At 42.8% G+C, this 19,204-nt stretch overlaps 1 protein-coding gene across 1 annotated transcript in view; it reads left to right on the top strand.

The window, feature by feature from the left end:
• The window catches only part of LOC121869485 (MLX-interacting protein-like), a 61,132-nt gene that overhangs the window by 12,073 nt on the left and 29,855 nt on the right, over positions 1-19,204 (top strand). The window contains exons 2-6 of the mRNA XM_042370839.1: positions 5,009-5,115; positions 6,344-6,411; positions 10,834-10,956; positions 14,027-14,192; positions 14,932-15,027. Coding sequence (XP_042226773.1) covers positions 5,009-5,115; positions 6,344-6,411; positions 10,834-10,956; positions 14,027-14,192; positions 14,932-15,027 — 560 coding nt within the window. The remainder of the gene's footprint in view (positions 1-5,008; positions 5,116-6,343; positions 6,412-10,833; positions 10,957-14,026; positions 14,193-14,931; positions 15,028-19,204) is intronic.

Below are 19,204 nucleotides of genomic sequence, written 5' to 3'. Positions count from 1 at the left end.
GTTTCATGCCCTTTTTGTGTGTTTGTTTGACCCATAATGTTCGTTGTTTGTGGTGATGACAAGACCAGTCACGCTTTCTTATTCCACCTGAAGATAAACCACCCTAACCTAACCCTCCAGGTAGAGTTTAATCATCAGGTGAAAGAAACTGGGGGTGCCTAAACTTCAGATGATCCAATTGAATGACTTGTATTGATTTAATCAGATTTACTTATCAAACAAACAAACAAAATTTGGAGTGTTTGTTTTGCCAGCCACAACCAAACAGGTGTGTATGGTACAGGTGTTGACTATTAATTATCTCAGTCTCTTATGGTCTGTAATGAGGATGTTACTGTGTGTGTCATGTTACTTCAGTAGTTGGCAAGGTGGTCGTCTCGGTGTCACGGTTTATATAGGCTTCAGTGGGGTACAGGTGCTGCCATCTACTGTATTGTGACACGGGGAGTTAGGTTAGGTTAGTTATAAGCTGGGGTGCCTAATGTTCATGAGATTCAATTATTATAATAACTATATATTATTATTGTTGTTTTCATTATTAGTGTTGGTATTATCAATGTTTTTCTTATTATTACATTATTATTATTACTACGGTATTTTGCTGTTATAATTATGATAATAATAATAATAATTAATGCATCGAGCAAGACATTATCTCTCTCTCTCTCTCTCTCTCTCTCTCTCTTTAAACGATAACGAAACTAAACTGATGATTTTATAACGGGTAAAGTCCTTATCAGACACACTTGATGGCTCACCAGTAGATTAGACACCCCAGCTTATTTTACCGGTATATTAGACACCCCAGCTTATTTTACCGGTATATTAGACACCCCACCTTATTTTACCGGTATATTAGACACCCCACCTTATTTTACCGGTAGATTAGACACCCCAGCTTATTTTACCGGTATATTAGACACCCCAGCTTATTTTACCGGTAGATTAGACACCCCAGCTTATTTTACCGGTATATTAGACACCCCAGCTTATTTTACCGGTAGATTAGACACCCCAGCTTATTTTACCGGTATATTAGACACCCCAGCTTATTTCACCGGTAGATGAGAAACCACAACTTATTTTACCGGGAGATTAGAAACCACAACTTATTTTACCGGGAGATTAGAAACCCCAGCTTAATTTTGTAAATATTTGGGAAGTTTTTGTAAATATTGTTAATTTTTTGTGTTACTGTTTGGTTTTAGTTGAAGTCGAAATACAGGTGATGGTACAGGAACAAGTGTAATTGAAAGTACAGGTACAGGTCAGGTCAAGCTAGGTTAGGTCAGGTCAAGCTCGGTTATTTATATATCAAGGCAGCCGCTGTGAACGAATCGAAACACGTCATTATATATAAGATAATGACGATAAGAACTATTAAGGGGACCCACTGTACAGATAACATTATACACAGTGACTCAGAGTAACCAAAATATAGTGAATGTGCGTCACTTATACATCTTATACATGAGGGTGATAATGTTTACTTTAGGGCGGCAGTAAACATCAGGTGCCACATATGTCCCTGCAGCGCCTCTCCCCCCCCCGAAGTTTATTTAAGAGGGTCATGTAAACAGTGCCACATATGTCCTTTACTTTACACACAAGGATGATACACCTCTTGCATAAAAACATACATACATACAGTATGTATATATATATATATATATATATATATATATATATATATATATATATATATATATATATATATATATATATATATATATATATCCGCACATAGGTACAGTCATTACCATACATGGGTACAGTGTCACCCTTGAGGGCCACATGGTCATCACGTGTGGGAGCGGCACTTCTAGTTAATGGTGTGTGTGGGATAACTGCCCCTCCTTGGACCATCCCAAACTGACGAGTCCTTTACCAACACAAACTCTCTTGTAGCTTCATCTGTTATTTATATATTTATGTTTTTTTTTAGTTTTAGTTTTGAATTGATAACATTATTTGTTTTCACATGGACAGATAAGTTGTTCCAGGGGTTATAGCGAACACCAGGTACTATATAAATTTGTACCAACTTCCTCTAATACCCTGGCGGCTCGTATCCTTAATCCTTATGAAGTTGTAGTGTTAAAAACAAGGGTGTGAGTTGTGCATAATTATTACTACATTATTACTACTTAAAAATAAAGCATTAATTCTTATTGTTATTTTCTCCTTTCTATTCAGTTAGTTCCATGTTTTGTGTCAGTTATTCACTGGCAATAGGGGGCAACTGTCCTGATACCGTGTGTGTGTTTGTATGTGTGTGTGTGTGTGTGTGCTTTCGGATATTCTACAGATAGAGGTTGTCAGTTAATCGTCCAGAGTAAGAATTAGAGAGAGAGAGAGAGAGAGAGAGAGAGAGAGAGATTCTAAGCACACGTGATCTTAACCTGGATTCACACACACACACACACACACATACTGTATGTATGCACGTGTGTGTGGGGGGGACGGTTAAATGTGTATGGGTGATGCTTTGTGTGTGTGGTTGTCAACAATGCGTGGGGTGGTACTGCCAGACACGATCAAATGCTCGAGATTACTGGCCCCCTCCATGCAGGATGTGATGCAACTCTTACTAGTGGTGCTGTGTACACTTTAGTCCAGGGCGTGATCTACTTGCTCTCTCCAAAATGTATTAATGTTACATAATAATAATAATAGAAATAATATTAAATAATGCTGATAATGAAGGTAATGGTGTAGTGTGCGACGTATAGTACAGTACAGTGCAATACAGTGCAGTACAGTGCAATACAGTACAGTACAGTGCAATACAGTACAGTACAGTGCAATACAGTACAGTACAGTGCAATACAGTACAGTGCAATACAGTACAGTGCAATACAGTACAGTACAATACAGTACAGTACAGTACAATACAGTACAGTACAGTTCTGTACAGTAAGCTGCTTTACTCGTACAAACAAGCGTGGACAAGGTCTAATAATAATAAGTTAAGGTTAAGTTAGGTTACGTTAAGGGTAAAGTTAAGGTTGTTGTGCCCAAACAAAATTAATGAGGTAGCGTGGGTTTCAGGGTGGGTGGTGTGGATAGCTTCAAACATAGGTTGGATGGATATATGAGCAATAGGGGTTGGGTGTAAATGGGACTGGCCAGTATGGGCCAATAGGCCCGCTCCGTTCTTATGTTCTAGTAGTGACCCAGTCTTGGTAGCGCTGGGCGCTGGGCAGGTCGTCTCCCAGGTAATGTTCGGTACACTGGTACAGACGATTGACCTTGGCCACGTCAATAACACTGAGGTTAAGCCTCTGGCCCATGTGTGAGGAGGAGGACTCCCCAGGCATGGCCACTATGGTCCTCCTGGTGCAGTCTTTACAGAACCCGTAGGGGCCATAGTGCATGACGGAGCCAATGTCGTAGGGCAGCCCCAGGGTCTCGTTAAACACTTTACGGAAGTTGAGTTCGTGACCCTCCGCTATGTTAGCGTACTGGACACTTATGTGTTCATCACGGTCCAGACGCTGATGTTCGTGGTAGAACCCCAACACGTGCATCAACTCGTGCACCACGTGCCCCACCGCGGTGGTGCACTGTGGCACGTGTAGGTTGACCACGGACACGAACCCTGGCCTGTTGTTGTACCCAGGTACGGCGTTACAACCTTTACCATTCCTCACCAGCACGTGAGCTTGTCTCCAGTCTCGTGGAGGCACGAACCTCACACACGTACTCTCGTGCAACATGTTTACACCTCGCGCGATGTCCGTCTTGCTGTTGTGGTCGTACTCAGAGCTTATAACGAGAGGTACATCAGGAGACGGCCAACGGTGAATCTCTTGTACCACCAAAACTGTGTCTTCTGTACGTGGTTGTTGGCCGTGTCCGTGGTGGTGGGGCCCGTGGTGCTGGGGCCCGTGGTGCTGGCGGGGCCCGTGGTGGTGGTGCCCGTGGTGGTGGGGCCCGTGGTGGTGAGGCCCGCGGTGCTGGCGGGGCCCGTGGTGGCAGCAGTGACCGTAACACAACGCTGCACCATAAACCAAAATTAAAAAAAATAATTTAATTGCAGACATGACGAAGGAAGTATGATGAAATAACACGTGTTGGATTATTTATGGATAAATGATGCTACAGTAGTAATAGTTGTGTGTGTTGTACTGTTATATGGCCTTTACCTTCAGGCTCTCTCCCGACCTCAATATTTCCACCACTGCGTACACACACACTAATCCCCCCAGTTACCTGTCTTAATATTTGATGTGAAATTAATAGATGAATCGACCCAGGTGGACAGGTGAATTATTAGCGATGTTATTGTATTGTTCACCATGGCTCACCTGTCACTGTTATTAAGCTTACCTGTTACGTTAGGTTAAGGTAGGGTAGGTGAGGTTAGGTTAAGTTAGTTAAGGTTAGGGTAGGTTAGGTTAGCGTTAGATTAGGTTTAATTTGGGTAGGTTAACGCTCGGGTCATTAACCACCAGGTGAAATAATAACAACAGCGACGAGACAGTGAGTGGTGATAACTTATGGTGAGGTTATCTTGGACATTACAGAGGCATTTAATGTATCATCTTCACTACCAACACCTTGATAACCAAGTCTGGTGTATGGTAGTGGTTGAAATAATGTTGGGATAGTGCTTGTAATAGTCATAGGAGTAGTAATAGTAGTAGTATTACTGTATTAGGCTAGTAGCAGCTATGAGGGGACGTTTGAGGCTACTGTATAAAAAGGTAGTACTTGTAGTAGTAGCTATAGTACCACAAGTATCACCAGTAGTAGTACCACAAGTATCACCAGCAGTAGTACCACAAATATCACCAGCAGTAGTACCACAAGTATCACCAGCAGTAGTACCACAAGTATCACCAGCGGTAGTACCACAAGTATCACCAGCGGTAGTACCACAAGTATCACCAGCGGTAGTACCACAAGTATCACCAGCGGTAGTACCACAAGTATCACCAGCAGTAGTACCACAAGTATCACCAGTAGTAACAGTGGACTAATAAGACTGTGTTCTCCCCCACAGACACAAGATCACGTCACCCAAGTGGAACAGGTTTAAAGGCCTCAACCTGAGATGGAAGGACAAGATTCGCCTCAACAACGTCATCTGGAGGTGTTGGCATATGCAGTGTGAGTTACCTATTGTTACTTACCCACCCTGTTACTTACCTCTTGTTACTTACCTCTTGTCAGTTACCTATTGAATTATGAGTTACCATTTACGTTATTGACAGATGCACACACACACACAACGGTCGGGTGCACTTTCCCATGGAGAGAGAGACACGCACTCTCTAGGGTATGAACGAATCCAAGCACACACGCACACACGCACACACACACGCACACACACACACACACACGCACACACACACAGTCATGGTATATATAAACTGGTCTAATGACTTTTGATTCCTTGTCTGGCTGACTGGGTACGGTGTGTGTGTGGGGTAGAGATAGTGTTATCAGCTAGTCGTAGTCAACACACACACACACACACAGTACCTAGCATCTGAACCTCCCTCCCTCCCTCCGTTTTGATGCCACTGAGTACGATGACTTAACCCCTTGAGTACGATGACTTAACCCCTTGAGTACGATGACTTAACCCCTTGAGTACGATGACTTAACCCCTTGAGTACAATGACTTAACCCCTTGAGTACAATGACTTAACCCCTTGAGTACGATGACTTAACCCCTTGAGTACGATGACTTAACACCTTGAGTACGATGACTTAACACCTTGAGTACGATGACTTAACCCCTGAGTACGATGACTTAACCCTTGAGATCGATGACAACACCTTGAGTACGATGACTTAACCCCTTGAGTACGATGACTTAACCTTGAGTACGATGATCAACACCTTGAGTACGATGACTTAACCCCTGAGTACGATGTGACTTAACCCTTGAGTACGATGACTTAACACCTTGAGTACGATGACTTAACCCTGAGTACGATGACTTAACCCCTTGAGTACGATGACTTAACCTTGAGTACGATGACTTAACCTCTTGAGTACGATGACTTAACCCTGAGTACGATGACTTAAACCTTGGAGTACGATGACTTAACCCCTTGAGTACGATGACTTAACCCCTTGAGTACGATGACTTAACCCCTTGAGTACGATGACTTAACCCCTTGAGTACAATGACTTAACCCCTTGAGTACAATGACTTAACCCCTTGAGTACGATGACTTAACCCCTTGAGTACGATGACTTAACACCTTGAGTACGATGACTTAACACCTTGAGTACGATGACTAGTGAAGAAATACCAAGGTGAATGAGAGGAAGGAAAGAAATAGTGTTAACTAAAATGAATGTTAATATTATGTTAATATTTCAGTTATCAGGAAGAAGAGAATGACGGTCTGCCAGTTTGCGCTCGACGTGGACATTCACAACAGGCCCGAGGTAAGACATTCAACCTTTCTCATTCTTCCAATTGGTGGTGTGAATGTTAGTTTGGGTTTAAATATGCTGAGTGAATGTTAATCCTGGGTTAAAATGTTGAATGAATGTTAGTCTTGGGTTAAAATATGTTTAGTCCAGTAACATATCATGACCCCCGTGAGTACTGATTTGACCTCTCTCTCCAATGGGTACGCCTGATACCAGGGGGCGTTGTTCTGATTGAGGGAGATTGTGTGTGTGTGTGTGTGTGTGTGTGTTGTGCGCGCGATCGACCAGGGTGACAAAGCATGGAAGGTGTATCTATCTATATATCTACCTGTTGTGTGTGAGTGCCAATGGTGCCACACCAGGCTACCTGTTGTGTGTGAGTGCCAATGGTGCCACACCCAGGCTACCTGTTGTGTGTGAGCAATGGTGCCACACTCAGGCTACCTGTTGTGTGTGGCCAATGGTGCCACCTCAGGCTACCTGTTGTGTGTGGAGTGCCAATGGCACACTCAGGCTACCTGTTGTGTGTGAGTGCCAATGGTGCCACACTCAGGCTACCTGTTGTGTGTGAGTGCCAATGGTGCCACACTCAGGCTACCTGTTGTGTGTGAGTGCCAATGGTGCCACACTCAGGCTACCTGTTGTGTGTGAGTGCCAATGGTGCCACACTCAGGCTACCTGCTGTGTGTGAGTGCCAATGGTGCCACACTCAGGCTACCTGCTGTGTGAGTGCCAATGGTGCCACCTCAGGCCTGTTGTGTGTGAGTGCCAATGGTGCCACACTCAGGCTACCTGTTGTGTGTGAGGTGCCAATGGTGCCACACTCAGGCTACCTGTTGTGTGTGTGGTGCCAATGGTGCCACACTCAGGCTACCTGTTGTGTGTGAGTGCCAATGGTGCCACACTCAGGCTACCTGTTGTGTGTGAGTGCCAATGGTGCCACACCAGGCTACCTGTTGTGTGAGTGCAATGGTGCCACACTCAGGCTACCTGCTGTGTGTGTGCCAATGGTGCCGCACTCAGGCTACCTGTTGTGTGTGAGTGTAATGGTGCCACACTCCAGGCTACCTGTTGTGTGTGAGGTGCAATGGTGCCACCCAGGCTACCTGTTGTGTGTGTGAGTGCAATGGTGCCACACTCAGGCTACCTGCTGTGTGTGTGGTGTAATGGTGCCACCTCCTACCTGTGTGTGAGTGCAATGGTGCCACACTCACTGTGTGTGAGTGCCAATGGTGCACACTCTCAGGCTACCTGTTGTGTGTGAGTGCCAATGGTGCCACACTCAGGCTTGCATGTGCCAAGTGCCACACTCAGGCTGTGTGTGTGAGTGCTAATGGTGCCACACTCAGGCTACCTGCTGTGTGTGAGTGCCTTGTGTGTGTGCGGTGCACACACTCAGGCTACCTGCTGTGTGTGAGTGCCAATGGTGCCACACTCAGGCTACCTGCTGTGTGTGAGCTCAGGCTATGTGTTGCCAATGGTGCCACACTCAGGCTACCTGCTGTGTGTGAGTGCCAATGGTGCCACACCCCAGGCTCCTGCTGTGTGTGAGTGCCAATGGTGCCACACAGGCTACCTGTGAGTGCCAATGGTGTGCTGTGTGTGGGTGCCGGTGCCACACTCAGGCACCTGCTGTGTGTGAGTGCCAATGGTGCCACAGGCTACCTGCTGTGTGTGAGTGCCAATGGTGCCACACTCAGGCTACCTGCTGTGTGTGAGTGCCATGGTGGTGCCCACTCAACCTGCTAATGTGCCACACCCAGGCTACCTGCTGTGCCAATGGTGCCAGGGCTGCCAATGGTGCCACACTCCAGGCTACCTGCTGTGTGTGAGTGCCAATGGTGCCACCTCAGGCTACCTGCTGTGGGTGAGTGTCAATGGTGCCACACTCAGGCTACCTGCTGTGTGTGAGTGCCATGGTGCCACACTCAGGCTACCCTGCTGTGGGTGAGTGCCAATGGTGCCACACTCCAGGCTACCTGCTGTGGGTGAGTGCCAATGGTGCCACACTCAGGCTACCTGCTGTGGGTGAGTGTCCACTCCAGGCTACCTGCTGTGGGTGAGTGTCAATGGTGCTAGTGTCAATGGTGCCACACTCCAGGCTACCTGCTGTGGTGAGTGTGTGGTGCCACACTCAGGCTACCTGCTGCCAATGGTGCCACACTCAGGCTACCTGCTGTGTGAGTGTCACTGGTGCCACACTCAGGCTACCTGCTGTGTGTGAGTGCCAATGGTGCCACACCCAGGCTACCTGCTGTGTGTGTGAGTGCCAATGGTGCCACACTCAGGCTACCTGCTGTGGGTGAGGTCAATGTGCCACACTTAGGCTACCTGCTGTGAGTGAGTGCCAATTGGCGTCCTACTGCTGTGGGTGGAAAGTTGACGCACCTGTTGAGGCGTGTTGGGCTGGGGGGGGGGAGCAGTCAATGATGTTTGGTGTACTGTGAAGGAGGAGGTGTAGGGCGCAACATGAAGGAGGTGGAGGAAGAGGAGGAGGGGGGGGAGAAGATGGAGGAAGTGGAGGAGACGGTACAGGATAGCGGTGAGACGACCTTGTTATATCTGGCCGTGTAAACATTGATGACGTCATCGCCTTTAGCCTACCACTCCTCTCTCTCTCTCTCTCTCTCTCTCTCATATTTATTGTTGTTGTTATTATTGTTCTTTTTCCTTTTCTTCCACTACCACCGCCACCAATAAAGCGTATACGCTTCAGACAGACACGAGGCAGCGGTAAGCGTCCTCAAGGTCACACTGTTATTACCTTAATGACTCTCTCTCTCTCTCTCTCTCTCTCTCTCTCTCTCTCTCTCTCTCTCTCTCTCTCTCTCTCTCATGTGTCAGGTCCGCCAATCAGCGCGTGTGTGGAGTTTGGGATTAGTGCAAGGTTCATTGAGTGTATGTCTGTCTGTGTTGGGGAGGGGAGAGAGGAGGAAGGGGAGATAACGGAGAGATAATGGGGGAGGGGTGAAGAGAATGCACCAACGTTTTAGACGCATTTGTAAACACGATAAGAATTTGAGTGGGAGAGACCAGGGCGTGAGGCCAAGTGAAGGTACAGGTACATAAAAAGATCCTCTCTTATACTGGTCCAAGGTCAGGAACCCTCCCCTCACCCCTCCCTCCTTCATTCCTTCACCTCTCCTCCCTCCTTCATTCATTCACTTAATCCTCCCTCGTGCCTTCACCTCTACCTCCCTTCCTCCCCCCACCTCCTCTCCTTCTCCTCTCCCTCAACTCCTACTCTCCCCCTCACCCTCAGTGCCACACCTCCCTCTATTATATCCTGGTGAGTGCCTCGTCTCCCACTCTGATCTTGGTGACGCTGATAGAGGTGCCTTTGTTAGCATACAGTACCACCTTTGTAGATGATATATCTTGGTATAGTTCCACCTTGGTTTAGAGGGTGTCACTTTAATTGGTACGTTTAGTGGGTGGCATCTTTGTTGAGTGCCACCTGTGTTTAGAGTATTCGTACGGGGTGCCACGTGGTCACAGAGAGATCACCTCTCTCTCTCTCTCTCTCTCTCTCTCTCTCTCTCTCTGGTGTGGTAGGAGGGAGGGTTTGTTAAGAGGGGGGTAAGAGGAAGGGGGAGGGTGAGAAGAGTGGGTAGTAGCAAGAGTGGTGTCTCAGGGCGTCAAACCACTTTAATCTCAAGGCCACTACCACCATCACTACTACTACCACCATCACTACTACTACCACCAGATAAGATATATAGATAGATTGATAGATAGATAGGAAGTGGCGTAGCGGGTCTCCTATTGGTGGAGGAAGTGGCGTGGCGGGTCTCTTATTGGTGGAGGAAGTGGCGTGGCGGGTCTCTTATTGGTGGAGGAAGTGGCGTGGCGGGTCTCCTATTGGTGGAGGAAGTGGCGTCTCGGAGGTGTGTGCCCTTACCAACCTCACCACCTCCACCTTCTCACCTTCCCTCACCTGTACACACGCACAAAGAAAGAAAGTGGGGAGAGAGAAAGAGAGAAAAAGAATGATTGAGAGGGGAGTAAAAAGAGAGAATGGACCATACCACCATCTCTCTCTCTCTCTCATTGTGTGTTTACATGGAGCGGTCCAGAACTGCCTGTGTCATGATACTCAAGGGGTTAAGACTTCTCAGCACCGCTATGCACGCTACTCCTTGCACAGGATGTAAGGGAGTGCACAATAAACTAGCCTCCACGTGGGGCATATTAAAAAATATATATTTGACTTCATGTGCAATACTTCTTTACCGTTGTGTGTGTGTGTGTGTGTGTGTGTGTGTGTGTGTGTGGAGATTAGGTAACACTCATGCACAAGTCTACGGGATTTACACCACTTATGTTCACTGAGAAGATAGATAGATGGATGGATGGATGGATAATTTGTGAGTAACATTATCAACTTTTATGTTATGAGTGACCATCTAGTGTTAATGAGTGACCATCTTGCAGGCCATTGTGCTGGAGGGGAAGTACTGGAAGAGACAACTGGAGGCGGTGACGGCTGAGTACAAGAAGTGGAGGATTTACTACAAGAATAAGATGTGTGGCAGTACTTCTCTAGACTCTGATGCGGTAAGATGATGTTTCTCTCTCTCTCTCTCACATATATATATGGTACCAAAGTTAGGAAAACTTTTATTAATATTAAAGACATTGTTTAGGACTTAATTTTAAACACTACAGTCATTATAGTCATGTAAGAAAACACTACAGTCATTATAGTCAAGTAAGAAAACACTACAGTCATTATAGTCAAGTAAGAAAACACTACAGTCATTATAGTCATGTAAGAAAACACTACAGTCATTATAGTCATGTAAGAAAACACTACAGTCATTATAGTCAAGTAAGAAAACACTACAGTCATTATAGTCAAGTAAGAAAACACTACAGTCATTATAGTCATGTAAGAAAACACTACAGTCATTATAGTCAAGTAAGAAAACACTACAGTCATTATAGTCATGTAAGAAAACACCCTACAGTCATTATAGTCATGTAAGAAAACCCTACAGTCATTATAGTCATGTAAGAAAACACTACAGTCATTATAGTCATGTAAGAAAACACTACAGTCATTATAGTCATGTAAGAAAACACTACAGTCATTATAGTCAAGTAAGAAAACACTACAGTCATTATAGTCATGTAAGAAAACACTACAGTCATTATAGTCATGTAAGAAAACACTACAGTCATTATAGTCAAGTAAGAAAACACTACAGTCATTATAGTCATGTAAGAAAACACTACAGTCATTATAGTCAAGTAAGAAAACACTACAGTCATTATAGTCATGTAAGAAAACACTACAGTCATTATAGTTATGTAAGAAAACACTACAGTCATTATAGTCATGTAAGAAAACACTACAGTCATTATAGTCATGTAAGAAAACACTACAGTCATTATATTTCATTAAGTTAAAATTAAAATAAAGAATTTACCGTAAGTGTTTATTTCTGTGGCAATATTATGTTTCAAGTTTGTTTGTGTTTTAAGATAAAGCAACGCTCCCTTGTATGATTTATTTTAGGTTTTAAGGTCGAAAATATGGTAGTGTATGATTTATTTGAAGTTTAAGGCCATATTTATGGTAATGTGTGATTTATTTTAGGGTTTAAGATCAGATTTATGGTAGCATATGTTAACGAGCCAAACATATTACAGTACTGTATTATAACATGATCCGTGTTGTTTACAGTCGAGGGGGAAGACGAAGGAAAAATCTAAATCCTTAAATGAAAGACAAATTAAGGTAAAAATACTTAAAAAAGCCAGAGTGGATATGTGCTTAGTGTCCCTCATATAACTCATTGTTCCCCTCATTAATGTCTTCCCTCTACTGCTCACACACACTCTACATTCATTGTCTTCGCAGGATATTATTGTGTGTTATCTTTTGTTTTGTTTTCCCTTTATTTCACCTGAGGTTCAGTTGGCCCAGAGGCATGAGAGTGGTAATCCCAGACTTGGCTTTTGTTGTCGGAGAGATACGGCGTGCGTCATGTTTATATACTGTGCGGGAAAAATCCTACGGTATGGTTATGTATACACACCCCAAGAGGTATCCTTACAGAGGGGTCTGTTGAATTATTAAATAAACACTGTGATTCCTGTTGTCTCGGTAGGGTTGTCAAAGTCCTTCTGTCGTCGTGTCTTATCTTCTAACACTAAATCATAAAGATACAATTGTGGAAAATTTACAGACAGTATATATTAATGGTTGAGTAATTCCTCAATATTTAAGTCCTCTCATTTAGAATACCAGCTGAGAATTATACGTACTGAAGCGTTGGAAGAATTTAGTGCGGTTAATTAAATTATACCTTCCTCCCAGAGTGAATTTTACCATTTGAAATATAATGATAGGCTCTACGACGCCATTATACTCCAGTGCGACCATTAACTCCCCTATTTGTGCTGTTAATAACTTGAATTGTCCTTAAACACTTTATTATTGTTAACCAGGTGTGTGTTGGTGTCTGGGTTCTCTAACATAGACTCACTAACACCTTGTGCTGTATACATGATTGTTAAATTAATCTTATTCATACAGTACTGAGATGTATACCAATGTGTTATTGATATGTTTATATTTTGGCTCATTAACCTTAGAGAAATTAATACACTTTAAATGTTTGGAACTTTAGGTTTATCAGAATGGTTTACCAATGTGTGTGTTAGTGTCCATGAATTAGAGATGTACTGTACTTAATTATTTAAGTTAATGTAAAATGTGGAACAGCATCTTTTATAATAATGTTGTGATGAATGTTACTGAACTTTAGTCAGACCACAAGTTGTGAACCAATATGTATGGGAGTGTGTTGGGGAGGAAGGGTGTGATTGTTGGGGAGGGAGGGTGTGTGTGTGTTGGGGATGGAGGGTGTGTGTGTTGGAGAGGGGGGTTGTGTGTGTTGTAGGGTAGTGTGTTGGGGAGGGAGGGTGTGTGTGTTGTAGGATAGTGTGTATGTGTGTTCTGGGGTAGTGTGTCGAGGAGGTCATTCAGAGTGTCCAAAATCTGGTCACTGTTATTGAATTTTGTAAAGGGCGTCAGTAAAGATAATCAGATGATGTAAGACTGATGCAAACCTGTGAGAAAAATGGAATCCAGACCTAAAGATTAGCATAATTGGTAAATTATATGTTGAGAATGAGTGAAAATACACAGTTCAGCAGATACTCTGGGTGAGGGAGTGTTTGTGTGGGGGAGAGGGAGTCATTGTGTGAGGTGAGTATGGTGTTGAGTATTGAAAATTTATTTAAGTTTAGAAAAATGGCATTTTACTGGTTAGTGGATGTATGTGTGTGTGTATAGAAGACATTTATAGTGTATCTCTAGGTCTACAAAATAGCATTATGTTAACTTTGATCCTGTGAACTTAAACATACACAAAATGTTGTATTTTTTATGGACGTTCATATACCTCCAGCTGGTGGGAATATTTATACATGATTAAGTTGGTACGACACTTAATTTTTAGGTCAATAGACATATAATAAGCATCTTAATTGCACTGACAGACAGGTTACACAGACAGTATTATAATAAGTTTGGATCTTGGTTGTGTCGTCATAAACACCGAAGGATTAACCAAGACCTGTAGAAATGGTCACTCATAGATAATATCTGTTTCAGTCTATCTTTGACCTGGAAGGCATGGACTTCTCTCGGAGTTACTCGGGGATGCCGGTCTCCCTGGAAGACGGAGACCTCACGGAGTTTATGGACTTCACCGACGTTCTCTTCTCTTCTCTCATTAGTCCTCCACAGCCCTTTGCCTTCCCCAACCCCAGAGAAATTGGTAAGTTCTTTAAAAAATATATAATATTTTTTCCCCGAAGGATTATTATTAATACCGGCCCAACACCCTCGGGGTCATGCGCTCGTGTCCGTTGCCGTGACAGTGATTTTTGTGCCAATGAACACACTACTGTACAGTGAAGACTCCATATAACTGTTTGTTCCTCCATATATTCTGTTAGATGGGGTTTTCACTCATCCTTGCTATAACAGACTTTCATCTTTATATAATTTGTTAGATGGAGGTTTTACATTCAAACTGACCCTCGATATAACAAACTTTCCTCTCCATGTGGTCCATTATATAGAGGTCTCATCGTACAAGTAACCATTTTCCTGTTTGTATTGGTGTTGTTTTTATCAATGTTTCCACAGTGAAGGTAACAAAATGGTGATATGTTACATGTACTAGATATTCTGAGAACATGATCATTGATGTTTTTTGATGATGAATAAATTCTTCCCATTGGTAGTTAAGATGTTTTGTGTTGATGGGAAAACATTGTTGACCCCTTCACTATGGGGACGCTACTTTTGAGATACTATTTGGTAAACACCTGACGATTTTATTCAGGTCAGAGTCGACTCCTGTATACAAGGTTTTAAGGTGTTGTTGGTTGTAAGACTATTGACTATATTTTATTATGTGAGGTTTACAAGACATTAACATATTATGCTCTTGATTATATTAAGATGTTGTGTTGTTGTTCCTGGCTATAATGATATATTTTGTGTTACAGCGAGAGGTACAGGTAACTCGGATTTCATTCAGCCGGGCCTCATCCAGCTACAGCCCAACCTGGATGACTTTATGGACATAGTGGAGCCTCTACAGGGTAAGTCCTCTTATGTATCTATCTCTCTCTCCCACTTGAGGCAAGTTTCTCTCTCTCTCATTACTTGGTGAACAGTTTGTATACTGTTAAAGTGTTGGTGGTATGCCGTATATACATTAATCGTAATATTTTAATTAATATTTATAGGGGTAGATCCAGGGGAGTCCTCGGGATCTGGAACCCTCTTTTAATTAGAGAATTCCAATACTTTTTCTTTAATGCAGTGTTGTACTCAGCAGTGCCGGATTTAGACCTGTGGAGGCCCATGGGCAGCCTCTTTGTGGAGGCCCCCCTCATTATAACTACCCAAGAGGGTGGGGTGGCGAGTGAAGCGAGCCTAAACATCTGGGAGTTCCGAGGGGCGCTGTAAGCCCCCCGGGAAAATTTTGAAATTTGAACACTTCTTTGGTGAATTTTGAAGCCATATGCAGTTATATTGAGGAAATTAGAATATTGAGAAATTTTTAATTAACTGTATATTTATTGATAGTGTACAAATTCCCAACACACACACACACACACACACAAAAATGAGACATGACGAGTCATTCATGTGGTTTCAAGTCGACCAGCCCTGATATAGCTACATTAATCAGATAAACCTCTACTCAAAAAATGGTTCTGTCCTATAATGCATGTATATGCTTCTTTAAGTCCAAGGTCAGAGAGTCACAATAAGTATTAACTCAACTATAAATAAAATTGAAGTTTTGCATCCAATAGTAAAACAAATAAACAATTTAATAAATTTGATAAAATTATAACAAAAGTCTGAACATGTTGGAAAAACAAGAATTTTACAAAAAAATAACTGCCATGGATAATGGATATATTGAACACAAACATTGATCAATTCCAAAATAGAAAATAAACATTACCTTTATTTACAGACCAGGCACTTTACGTGACCTGGCCGCTGCAAAGTTTTTGATCAACTTTTCGAAGTCAATCTCTCTGAGGATATGTCATATTCGATACTCATCAAAGCCAGGTGGCTGAGCCTATCAAGACACATTGTAGTACGAAGTCTGTTTTTAATAAACTTCATTTGACTGAAAGAACGTTCTCCAGAACAATTTGTGACCATGAGCACCAAGTACATCCGTAGCATTATTTCAACATTTGGAAATGTATCTACAAATTTCTTGTCTATCAACAGCTTGTAAAGGTAATGTGCCCTCCCTTTCTCATCATCTTCGTCTTCAAGAAATTGAGTGAAGAATGCTGTAAACTGCACAAGTTCAACTCCGAGTGTTTGATCCAAATAATTTTTGTACTCGGCAACCAATTTTGCTGCAGCTGCTTCAATTTCGTCACAATTCATTGACTCCAGTTTAGACAAGAACCCGAAAAGTGAACAGGTTTCCTCATAGGCCTTTAACCGTTGATCCAGTGAACTCAGGAACTGATCAATTGCTGGAAGGAAATTCTGAACCCGAAATTTTTCTGCCTGTGAGAGGGCTGCTTCTTCTGATCGTCCATAATCCAATGGATTGAGTCATACATTACGTTGACGCTTGCATGTCTGTGAATAATCCCCAGTTTCTCATAAACATGGAAGCAATCTCTTTTTTCTCGTACAAACCATTCCAAGGACTTCAGCATTGCTACTGCTGTGTTCAAATCGAGTTTAGGATCTTGCAATCCATGGCTTGTTGCATCAACTCTGCCAAGAATGTCATGCCAAAACACAGCATAAATAGCAGTCTCTAACTTGCACATCTTATCATGAAGACCATTGGCTTCATAACATGTTTTGCTCGTCTCATTTTCATCTCTAGCTATTTTAGCAAGTGCTTCACGGATTGGGAGATAACCTTGGACAACTGCTTTCACTGCAACTGCCCGACAGGACCATCTTGTTGTGGAAATCCTCTTTGGCACAGATACCGGGCTAGACGCTTCAGTTTTCAATAAATCACTAAGAATTGCATAACGTTGTGTAGAAGCTGTGAAGAACACATAAATTGCCTCAAGAAAATAAAAAAATGAGATAGCTTCTTGACAACATTCAGCTGCAGTTTTAATGAATGACCAGCACGGTTCATAGTTTTACGTGATGGAATAGATAAACATGAATTTTAAAGAATGAAAATAAAAATAATCCAAATGAATAAACAAACAAATAAAATATTGTAACATGTGGAGGCCCCTGGGCAGCTGCCCACTTTGCCCACCCCTGAATCTGGCCCTGGTACTCAGGCATTTTTGTATAGTAAAAAGTAATTATTATTTACCTCAGAATATTTCCTAATCAAGTGGATATGGCTTCAAAATTGCCTCAAAATGCCCATGATATTGGTTAGATTTAAAAAATATATAAATAAATCTGAGGGGCTTACAGTCCCCCCCCCCCTCAACCCCCAAGATGGATGGGCTCGCTGCGCTCGCCATGTTCTCCCACCCACAACTTCTTGGACCCCCACTCCTTTTTATATTCCTGGATCCGTCCCTGATTTAGTCTTGGGATAAGAGCAATACCCCGTTTAGAGAGGTAGATGAGTTCCTAGAGCACTAACCTAACCTAACTCTAGTTAGGAAGTACTGTATTATAGTCAGTTCAGCTGGAGTATATCTGTAGTAACAACCAACTACTGGATAATTATAACATCATCTGAATAAACTGACAATTTTAACCCATTCGGTGTAGAGTTGGTCAGTGTAGACAAAACTCTTAACTTTATTAATAGAACTGAACAAAAGATACTGTAATAACAATAGGTTTCTTTGTATTAAGAGTTTTAACATTTATAGATAAATAAGAAGACTTTATTTATCATGTGTGTGTGTGTGTGTGTGTGTGTGTGTGTGTGTGTAATAATAATAATAATAATAAATGGTTTATTGAAAAAGTTTGCAGCCCGAAGGCTGAAAATATACATTGGACATAAATGACTTATTACATACATTGGTGGTTTAACAAAAGCCTTCATTAGAGAAAGGCGAAGGAACATATACAGTGAACATACAGATTAATGTTTACACACGTAGATCATGTGAGCTGAGGTGTTGAACAGCAGGCACATAGTGTAGTAACTCCCTCACAGGTGGTGTTATGAGGGGCTTGACGTGGTGTAGTAATTCCCTCACGGATGGTGTTATGAGGGGCCTGATGTTAGTAATTCCCTCACAGATGGTGTATGAGGGGCCTGATGTGGTATAGTAATTCCCTCACAGATGGTGTTATGAGGGGCATCATTTGGTGGAGAAATCACATGACTTCACTCACTCAAGTGGGTGAGGTGTGGTCCCAGCCCTCCCTATCGTGGAGTCTCAGGGGAATTATCACTGGGTACCTGGGACCTCACTGTGTGAAGGTTAGCTTGGCTCAGACTCAACTGCCGAGTTGTTTTTCACTGACTTAAGCACTGTTCACCACTATTCAACACTGGTTCCATTCCTTTCCCAAATGAAATAGTAACTTCTGGCGAGAACTTGTTGATATTCCGGTGGGGAGGAGGGTTCAGTTGACGTGGCTGCTGAGCAGCGCCAGGTGCGTCTGACCCGTCTTGACCCGTGTGTGTGTGTGTGTGTGTGCACGTGCGTGCTTAGATAAACAATAATGGCACCATACTACAGTACAGCCATTGTTAATATACCATAATGGCACCATACTATAGTACAGCCAGTGTTGTACGCGTCAACGAAAAAAGTGACTCCGCCAGCGTCAGGCGATCCCCGAGTTATGAACACCTGACGTACCAACAGCTGCACTTACTAATGAGACCCAGTATATTTGTAACTGTAACTTAATCTGTTTAATATCACTTTATTTGCAGGTATCTACATTGTTTGTTATGTATGGGATATTGTTGTTTTTTAAGGGCAGGGTTGTGTTTTAACCTAACCTGACCTATGGTATAAACACTGTTACGACTTATGAACAGATCAACTTACAAACAGGGTCCAGGAACATAACCCGTTCATAACTCAGAGACTGCCCATACAGTACTGTACTTGTTTTTCCCGAGTTATACACTGTGGTACTGTACTTCCTGCCTCCATCAGTCCACATCATCTTGCTTCAAGTATCTTCAATCTCTGGCCGGGGGTCAGTTGATGCCTTTGGGGAATAGATCTGAGAAAAACACTTGTGTGGTCACTTGCTGCTTTTTTCATATGTAATGTGCAGACTTGAGAATTCTTGACATTAGTAATAATTAAAAGACTCATTTTG

This window comes from Homarus americanus, unplaced genomic scaffold (assembly GCF_018991925.1).
Source record: "Homarus americanus isolate GMGI-L3 unplaced genomic scaffold, GMGI_Hamer_2.0 scaffold23578, whole genome shotgun sequence".
NCBI lineage: Eukaryota > Metazoa > Arthropoda > Malacostraca > Decapoda > Nephropidae > Homarus > Homarus americanus.
This window is presented reverse-complemented; position numbering and strand designations above follow the sequence as displayed.